At 39.9% G+C, this 10000-nt stretch overlaps 1 protein-coding gene across 5 annotated transcripts in view; it reads left to right on the forward strand.

Moving 5' to 3' along the window:
- Positions 1–10000, forward strand: part of LOC138028512 (A disintegrin and metalloproteinase with thrombospondin motifs 16-like) — a 36593-nt gene that overhangs the window by 10803 nt on the left and 15790 nt on the right. For all 5 annotated transcript variants that reach the window (XM_068876085.1, XM_068876088.1, XM_068876084.1 and 2 more), the window contains 10 exons: positions 112–131; positions 1383–1449; positions 2325–2629; positions 3128–3287; positions 4561–4724; positions 5587–5676; positions 6819–6943; positions 7454–7467; positions 8033–8135; positions 8322–8450. In XM_068876085.1, the coding sequence (XP_068732186.1) occupies positions 112–131; positions 1383–1449; positions 2325–2629; positions 3128–3287; positions 4561–4724; positions 5587–5676; positions 6819–6943; positions 7454–7467; positions 8033–8135; positions 8322–8450 (1177 nt within the window). The remainder of the gene's footprint in view (positions 1–111; positions 132–1382; positions 1450–2324; positions 2630–3127; positions 3288–4560; positions 4725–5586; positions 5677–6818; positions 6944–7453; positions 7468–8032; positions 8136–8321; positions 8451–10000) is intronic.

A 10000-nucleotide genomic window follows, 5' to 3' on the forward strand; every position in this document is an offset into this window, starting at 1 on the left:
CTTTTCTTGGACTGCAAACGTCTAACTCAAATGTGTGTAAACAAATTCAGTTACTAAAGAGGATTTTGATTCACTTTAAACTTTGCACTGACTGAAGCTTTTTTTCCGCAGTTAAAGGAAATGCCAAAAAGGTAAATAACGTAAATCATCTCATTGCAATGTTTTCACTCGTTTTTGTTATGATTTCTTTCCTGTTTCCGTTGTCCCTTTTTCTCTTAGTGCAAAAGAGATTTTTAAAAATCGACCTAGAAACTTCATACCGTGTCTTGTTATTACCCTCGATTCATTGGCTAGGCTTAAGGTTACGTGTCCCCCTATGACGTCTACACAAAGCAGCACGGTTCATTTTTTCGGCTGTTTCTAAGATTACTGAAAGTTCTAATTAATTTCTTCTGCAATCTGCCTGATACCCTGATAGCAGTTGTATCTTTTCTTTTGTGTCCGCTGGGCTGACGAGCATGGCAAAACAGAGCTCTTTCTCGGGTCGAAACGCACTTTGATCCAACCGCCGCCGTCCACAATCTTGGACGGCACTCTTTAAACCGCATGCCCCTTGATATGTTTGCTAATTGTGACTTGACCCCGCTGTGTCCTGCACGTTCCTTTACAATAATTCTGCTGTTGTTAAGGACGGTGCCTACTATTGTTATTGCGCATACGTTCTGCGCATCTCCAGATACTCGGATTTCCTATCGGTGATGCTCACTAATGCAGGGATATTTTTGCGTGGTTTAAAACTATCCGGAGAAAGTAGATCTTAGTAAGTACTCTTTATATCCAAAAGAAAATTGGGGTAACCATGCATTTTTGAGAGATAATTAAGTTTCAATTTGAGAAAGAACGCCATACATTGCTTTGTATTCTACAGCTTTTTACAAATGTTATTCATGAATTATCTTTGAAAAATGCGTGGTTACCCCCAATTTTCTTTTTGGATTTCAATAACACTATTTAAGAACTACATTTCCTGCATAATCACACACCGGGGCAAAAATATCTTTAATTAGTAGGCACCGTCCTTAAGTTAGCCCACACGACATGAAGTATCACGTGAGGATTCGGTCGCGAAGTAACTGCTGCGCATGCTCTGCGCAGTGAGTTTCGGCCCATGCCAGTGGTCTCTTTTCCCGTACTCGTCAACGCAGCGAACACAAAAAGAAAAATGACCTCCGCTAGCAAGGAATCGGCCTGATCGCTTCATAGTAAGGGTATCACATGTATGGAGATGCATACATAAGACAACACGCAATATCTGCTTACTTAAGGGGAGCGAGTTCACGTAAATTCTCGTGAATTGGTTTTTCACTCTCTCAGGAAGGGCTGACAAATTTCACGTTACTGTCTGCGTTCTTTTTGGTAACCCCGTTTATGTTCTGCCGTAGAATCTTCACTATCATATGACAAAGAAGGAAATACAACATTACTTTGGTGTTAAAGATCATTTTGAAAGTAAGTAAAATTATCATTGTCTAAATTTTAGTGACATAATTCTTATAGAAAATCAGTCAATTATCTCATTTGTTTCTATACTTCACAATCAGTTAGTTATTCATACATTTATCTTGTCGTCAACCCAGCCGATTCACCGGGCAAGCAAGCAATCAAGCAGTCACTTCAATGTTCCTTGTTGGCTGCAAACATGTCCGCGCACCTCCACTTGCACTCGGTTTTCTTTATCCAATCACGGTCCGGGGCTCTTTGTTGGCGTGCAATCAATTATGACCTTCTTGTTCAAGAGGGGCTCCTTGTATCTTCATATACTATTTGTTAAGAGCCCCATCCATTTTTCGACTACGCTACAACAACGACATCTCCTGGGAAAAGAGACGAAAATTGGAATGATAATGTTTTCACCCATTTGAATTAAAGAATGGGGTAATGATAAAAGTTAGTTGGTTAGGGACTATGCGGTAAGATCCGCTTCATTCGCATGATCCTCCGGGCGCAGAACTGCTACGTGAGGCTATTTACTACTGAAAATAATTCTTTTGTTTCGGTAAAAAGTCGTTTCTTTTTTCTTTACAAAAATTTGGTTTTCTCAACGGAGTTGATAATGTAAATTGGCCACCGTACAGAGATTCTGAAAGCTGACGTTTCGAGCGTTAGCCCTTCGTCAGAGGGGCTCCTTGGGGTTCCAATCTGATTCGCTCCGACGAAGGGCTAACGCTCGAAACGTCAGCTTTCAGAATCTCTGTACGGTGGCCAATTTACATTATCAACTCTGTTGATAAAACCAAATTTTTGTATACTACTTCCCCACCGACGCAGCACCACAGTTTCTTTAGAAACTACCCTCTTCATTCTTTTTTCTTTACTCTTCCTAGTTCCCGAATATGATGTAGCCGTTCCACTTGAAACAGAGTCAAATGGAAGAGCAGTGTCACATTTTCGTCGTAGGCGGAGTCATACCCATCCAGAGGTTTTGCATTACAGTTTACATGCCTTTGGAGAAAGACTGCGCCTGAGAATGAAGCGAAACAAGAGGCTCATGGCACCAAATTTAGTCATTGAAACACACCACGGAGGGGGATTGGTAACAACTCGTCCTGTGCCAGAAAATAAATTCTATTTGGGGAAAGTGTTCTCTGACCCAGACTCCTTAGTGGCACTGAAAAGTAATAAGGGTCTGGTAAGTGTCGTGAAACTTCATTGCCGTAGTAGGAGAGACTTTTGAGTGTTGTAGATATGACACAACAGTCGTTCTAACAACATAGGGCGTATCTGTGTATATAAGGACAACACTTCACTTCACCTAGCCTCGCAAGAATATGTTATCTTTTCAAATTGTGATTGTTTGTTGAATCCCCTGGCAAAGTTATACAATTCCTATTAACATCAACGCTTCGTCAGATTTACCTGGTGGATAAGCTATATTCCGCCTTTTTTAAGATCGAAGCCAGGTGAATCATTTGCCACTGTAATTTTGCATAAGCAAATGCTATACAGACGCTGTCTAATTCATACTTTTGAGGTGATGAGGAAATTCAATTACCTGTGATTGGAAATGCTGAAGAGTGACTTACTCACTGGATCCAGGCAAGATAAATAAGCTACTGGGGCATGAGTTGTCATGCAACTGTGCCACCTTTGTCAGTATTCTCAAGCAATGCTTTTCGTTCTGTTTTAGACCGGCATGATAAAGACCTCAGGGGATATACTTTTTGTTCAGCCTCTTCCCAGGCATCTGGCAAAGCGTGTGAGGAAAAACGCTATTACAGTGCCACATCTGATTTACAAACTGTCAACAGGGAAACGAAGCGAATCTGACTGTCAAACGAAGGAACCAGGTTCGTGTGTTGAGAGTTATGACCAAAAGATATTAGATTGAAGGTATTGAGAAAAAAAACGCAGTCATCATTCTTCGAACGTTGAAACTGACTTCATTGTTTCATCAACGATTTTGTGGGCCGTTAGAGAAGCCAAACACAAAGAGGAAGAAGGGAACGAGTTTGCTGAAGCTCAGACGAAGAGCATCCGAACATGATGATCGGAAGGTCATCGAGTTCGGCCTTTCCGGTTGAGAACGCTCGGGTTTTTTTGCTTGTTTTTTTTTTTTTCGCCTATCCTCGAGTCACAATCGATAAAAACATAACAAGAATTTATAATCATTCATTCTAAACCAATGAGAACACTAGTACACTTGCATCATCGATCATTGCGGCAGCGACTTGATATAAGACTTAGGATTGGTTCCATCTTTCCTGACTTTGTGTGTATCATGGCAAGCCATTACCTTTCTCTTTAACACTTTGTTCCAAGAACAGAGTTTTAGATTCGGCTCTGACTCTTCCTTTTTTTTTCTTTTCTTCTTATTTTTTTTTTGGGGGGGAGCGGGGGGTGGGGGGGGGGGGGGGGGTGTCGCGATTTGGCTGTGCATGCGTAGTACGATTCAAACTCGGTATCTCCTCATTCAGAGGCAATCGCGATGACCACTAGACGACGGAACACGATGTGACAGATTACCGGGAAGAATTATGTGCGCAACCGCAAACGAGTTTTTGTGTTTTCGTTTCACGCAATGCCATATCCGGTTATCGAAGGGCTCGGTAACTCATCTCACCGGGCTAATATTCTCTCGGTATTGTTTAGAAAAATTATTAAGTATTTTTAAATACCATCGTAGAAACTTGTAAATCATCCGTTTACTGGTTTTGATTGGAATCAATGCCGTTAACAACAGTTTTAACTGTAAGCAACTATTCTACGACTGATCGTTGAAGCAGAGAATGTGGACATAGGACTTTGGTCTTCGGGCTACGGAATTGAAGCTGGATATTGACCAAGATACTATAACCTAAAAAAAACACGGAAATACTGTGAACTTTAAAGGAAATCGGCTAAAAATTCTTTGAACAAAGTTTAGGCTCCCCGTATCCTCTTGTTAAATGTAATTCCTTTTTAATTTCTTTCTTTTCTTTGTATTAGTGGCAAATGGTTGTTGTTTGTGATAATGTTGTTGCTGTTGTTTCTGTACTGAATTTGGTATTCTGAAACGATAAATATTTGAGTTTTCAAGTAAAACTTAACTAGCTTCAGGAGCTATTTTGGTATTTGTTTCAGAAAAAGGACGCTTTGAAACATCGATACGTCGCAGGACACCTCGCGCAGCCAACGAAAGCACTCATTTTCGATATCTAGAGGCCGCATTAATTGTGTCTCAGCAGTATGTGGAAAAATATCAGTCTGATAAGTTCGCCACGATCCTGCTTGTTATAGCTAACATGGTACGTATATCAAGAAAAATTTATGACAGGGCATGCTTTTGAACTGCGGGTATGAAGTGACTTTGAAGAGAATAAACATCAGCGCTAGCGTGGCTTTCTATGGCTTCTACTATGACCTCTTACTGGTGAACTCGCCAATGACTATCTCAACATGGCTTGAGAACTCAGTGGAATCATGGCGAGGTGCAGCCTGCGCGCAGTTTCGAGCTCATTCCTTGTTTTTTCTAACCCCTCTGAGTCTAACTCCATGCTGGATTGATCACTATGTAAACTTTACCTCTCAATACACGGTCGGGAAGGCAAGTATTGAGAATGAAGATTATCATTATCAGCTTAAGGGTATGATCCTGATATAACACCAAATTCTCATGACCAGCCAACACAAACATCTATGGAAGTATTTAGGAGAATGAATTATTAGATCATGAGAATGAAATGGTTAAAGGCGTCTTTGTAACTGCTTCGGTTATATTATGAACTGCAGTGAACATTTATACTGGAAAATGTTCAACTGATGAAATTTTCTGAGATCACCCGCGCCACTTCCTGAGGCATTGAATGGGAAGCCCAACTCGTCGCGACTTGCTCGCACACGATAAGACCCCACAGCAAGACGTATGCTTCTCAAACGTCTCCGTTTTTGTCGTGGCGAAAACGGCGCGAAAAATTTTTTATTCATATTAGCGTTTTCGTACAGTTCTAACCTCCGTACTGAAACGGGAAACGATGAAACTGATTAGGAAATTCTCCCACGCCTTTTACGTCATCGTTTTCAAAATTCTTTTCCACTCAGTTATTAAAAAGATAACCAAAGCAACAGAAATTTTTAAGGTATGATATCCAAACTATCACTTGTCCCTAGGTCGCTGCTATGTTTCAAGATCCTTCCATTGGAAAATATCCAGTTTATTACGTCGTTAACAGGATCTTCCACATCAAGAATACGACGGAGGTATATGATACAGAAAACATTTTTATAAATTACTATTGTATGTTCTTTTGTATCCGTGACTGTGTTTTTACCTACAAGTGGTATTGCGCATACCTTCTGTGCATCTCGAGATACTCGAGTATCCGTGATGCTCACTAATACAGGGATATTTTTGCGCGGTTTAAAACTATCCGGATAAAGTAGATCTTAGTAAGTGCTCTTGGTATCCAAAAAGAAAATTGGGGGTAACCATGCATTTGTGAGAGGTAATTAAGCTTCAATTTGAGAAAGAACGCCATACATTGCTTTGTATTTTAAAGCTTTTTACAAATATTATTCATGAATTATCTTGGAAAAATGCGTGGTTACCCCCAATTTTCTTTTTGGATTTCAATGACACTTGTCAAGATCTACATTTCTTGCATAATCATAAACCGGGGCAAAAATACCTTTGAATTAGTAGGCACCGTCCTTAAAGCGTATATTACCAGATCAAAAAACATACCCTGGATGTATTACATCCCACAAGGTACTCTTTTATCGCAACACTAATTTTACTTTGAAGAAACAGCTAGCAAACTCGTTAGCGACATGCACCCACTCAAAGTGGCATACATAAATCATTGTTTTCAAATGCTCTTAGGTATTGTCCGCATAAAAATGATTGACAATAGGGAAAAATGCTTAGGCGAGTGTTCTTATGCTGATGAACCTCGAGCAAAATATTATATCACCAGCGGAGAACAAAATATTGGACGTTTAACGTTGTTTTGCTAAAATTATGCGTGCAATATGAGCCAATCAAAAACGTATAAAGATTTTCAATAAATGATTAAACTGCGATCCATTCTATGACCCTTGCATACAATCTCAAAACTTCAAGGAATTATCGTTTTCCAACCTTTCCTCTTCTTTCTTCACAGCCCTCAAATAAAATGGGCATACAGAATCAATCCTTTGGTAAATTCGTTTTCATCATCATATCTGTCCTCTGTCTATTATGCTTCATTTTACTTTTCTGGATAGGTAAATACCACAGGATTTGGTATCATTATTATATGAACGTAACGCTCTAGCTCTGGGTCACACTACCTACAAAGCGGGGATGTTATTGTTACTAGTTTTTTTTTTTTTTTTTTTTTTTTTCATTAATTTTTTTACAGCTTGGCTTCAAAGAAACAGACCATATGTCTGTCAAACTGAACAGAATTTCGGGTTGGTCGAACAAATACATGAGCAAGAGTGATGCAGACCCTGAACATTTTGATGTATTCAGCTACATCACGGAGTACGTATTCAGTAATCTCGTTTCCAGTTCTCTTCCTGCCTATCTAATATTTAGTGGAGAGGAAACCGTACCGTGGGAGGGTGGTTGACTATTCATAAAACAAGCACTTACGTATTAATGGGAAAATGCTTGTTTCAGTAGCCAGAGAGAGAAAGTGGCGTTTCTGCATTAAAACTTTACCCTTTTAAGCGCAGTCCACCGACTCCGGCAATAACCGTCAGCATATTTATTGACAAGCAGAGATTACTCGGGTGACTCAATTGCAACCCGCTCAAAGATATTCTCATCGTAAATCCAAAAGCGTATCAAGGTAATGAGATTGACAATTGTGGCTCAGCTATCCATCCTCCTGTTGCAGGTCGAGCATTAGGGCCTGTAACGAATAATACCTTTGAGCGTAGACCAAAGTAAGACTCGCTAGTGTATCTTATGGGCCTAAAGTTATCATCGTTTTTACTTACTTATGCCTTTCCTTGGTTTTGTTTTTTTGTTTTTGTTTTTTTTTTGCAGCAAAATGTCCGGAGGTAAGATATATCTGTTATCATACCATTTTGACCTTCTTTCCCCTCAGTGGATATAAATCCACATAATACGTTGTACAGCAGGATTCAAATTTGCTGCATTTTCCCCTTGGTCGAATTAGCCCTTGTAGTTGAAGAATAACTGTATATCCTTTGTCCATTGACTTTAACGGATAGCACATCAACCAGAGTTGAGTTTTTTGTAGCAGGGTCAGCGCTGATCAGGCTTGAATATCATGAAAATCAAACGGTCTTGTTCATAGTTCTCCTGGGATTATTGTCAACACTGATTTGAAAAGATTGATCCTACTGCGCCAGCCAATGGGATATAACTAGTACAATTCACTGGAATTAAAATTCTACTTTTTTTAAACGAAACGAAATTCGGTTGTTGATCCAGGAAGCGTCCGAGAAGAAGCCACGTTCAGACGACAACCTCACATATATTTGACAGACCAATCAGCCGCCATCATTCATACCTGTGCCTCCCCATATATACCCTCTTTTGTCGCCGCCAACTCACATGTAAATATCCCATTTAAGCTCTGGGAATTCTTTTATTTTTCAGGCCTGGCTCAATTAGGTTCAATGTGCAAACCTGGTAATGGTAATATGAACGGAGATATGGGCTTGCAAACAGCACTGACAGTCGCGCACGAAACGGGTCACAAGTGAGTAGCGATAAAAGCTGCCCTGCTGGAATTTAATAACTCTCTTGCAAGTGTAATTGTTGATCTCGAACAGGCAAGAAATAGTTCTCTTTTCAAGGTGTCAAGGCGCTTTGGTTACGCGTTTTCTTTTCTTAGCTCGCGCACGCGTTAAACCCAGTTGTCAGTGTCAGTGCTATTTCTTTACAGCTTCAATCTTGGACATGATGGGCAGGGTTGCCACGGAGGGCCATTTATCATGTCATCAGTTACTCCGTCTGGCAAGAATGCTGCCAAATGGTCAAACTGTTCTCGTGTGAAACTTGAAAGTCTGCTCAAGTAAGTGGAGCTCATTTTTTACAGAGGTTATAAAAATAGCTACACGGTTTTGCCATTTAGTGCATAAGTCATGTAATTGTTACAGGTTGAAATTAAATTCAGGTCCTTTTAAATCAAACTAGGTGAATTTAATTAACCTAGGTTATTTATCAACTGTTTGAAAAGGGATTTTCTTTATAGGGTGTGGTTGAAAAAAGGGGCACGGCTTTTTTAGGGGCGTTGAAAACAACAAAACAGCAAAAAAATCTCCTTTCCTTCCTCCCACTTTCCTCTCTATTCTCTCCCTTCTGTTCCTATCCTCTTAAGCTTCCATCTCCTGATCCATTCGTCATACCTACCACTACTTTACATACCCTTGACCCATTCAATTCCAATGTTTACATGAGAGAAAGAAATCACTTTAAACTGCACTTACCGAGTCTTGAACCGGGCTCCTCTGGCATCCCTTAGCATTGAGTCCTTAGCCGCAACTAACCGCTAAACCACACAGGACTTGGACAATCAGCAATCATTAATTTTAATAGCAAATACTTTTCTCCTGGTGCAAGAGGGCCCAGACTCTTCTCGGTCATGGTAAATTATGCAAAAGTTTACTCGTGCGCAATGCGTGGCCCTGTACGGTTCGTAAAATGGCTAACACAAGTTGTGTTGATTCAGAGATATTCTACCAAACATTGGTTGAAGTTAAAGCTTCCAAAAAGCCCAAACTAAGCAAAATAACCTCTTTATTGACGACAACTTTTACAACGATGCCGTGACGTGGTTAGAAACACGTAATGAAGACAGCAAGGACAGAACAAATCTGACAAGTCGAGACGTAGCAATTATCATAAGAAAAGGATGGAAACTGGAGGGTGGCAAAATATTATCCAAGAACGGAGAAGAAATTTTTCAAAAATGTCAACTACACCAAGTTCTTTGCCAAAGAATATTGCGCACAAAGGAAGAGACAAGATGGACAAGTATATGAAGCGAAACTACGAATCAGTAGTATCCCAAGAAGTAATACAACTCTTTGTGTGCTCCGCTCGATACACAAAGAACAAAAGTCGATCACTAGCAGGCAAAACCAGCCTGTGCTAGCCCCTATTCAAGCAAGAGAATTCCTAACACATTTGCAAATGGACCTAATGGACCTTAGAAACTGACCATGTACATGTTCATGTCATCGCAAACACAAATGGATTCTCCACATGATTGATCATTTTACAAAATATTCAGAAGAAGAAGAAGAAGAAGAAGAAGAACCTAAACGTGCTTGTTATTCACTTACCAAGTGAACAAAGGAGATAAGGACACCTCAACATGGAAAAGCAAGAAACACATAAAAAAAAAACAAGCAAACCCAATACCATTTCATTCCAAGTCAACAACTTTGTCAAAATAAAAATGAATTAAGGGGACAAAAGTCCATTACAAACAAACACACTTCTTGGATTGCATGCACACCAAACAGACTGCAAATTACTGTAGACATGAATGTGTTATGAGACACAACTAAAACAATAAGTTTCACTGCCACATGGAAAAAGGCACTTGACCAGTGACAC

The sequence above is a fragment of the Montipora capricornis genome, chromosome 13, assembly GCF_036669925.1.
Source record: "Montipora capricornis isolate CH-2021 chromosome 13, ASM3666992v2, whole genome shotgun sequence".
In the NCBI taxonomy this organism is placed as follows: Eukaryota; Metazoa; Cnidaria; class Anthozoa; order Scleractinia; family Acroporidae; genus Montipora; species Montipora capricornis.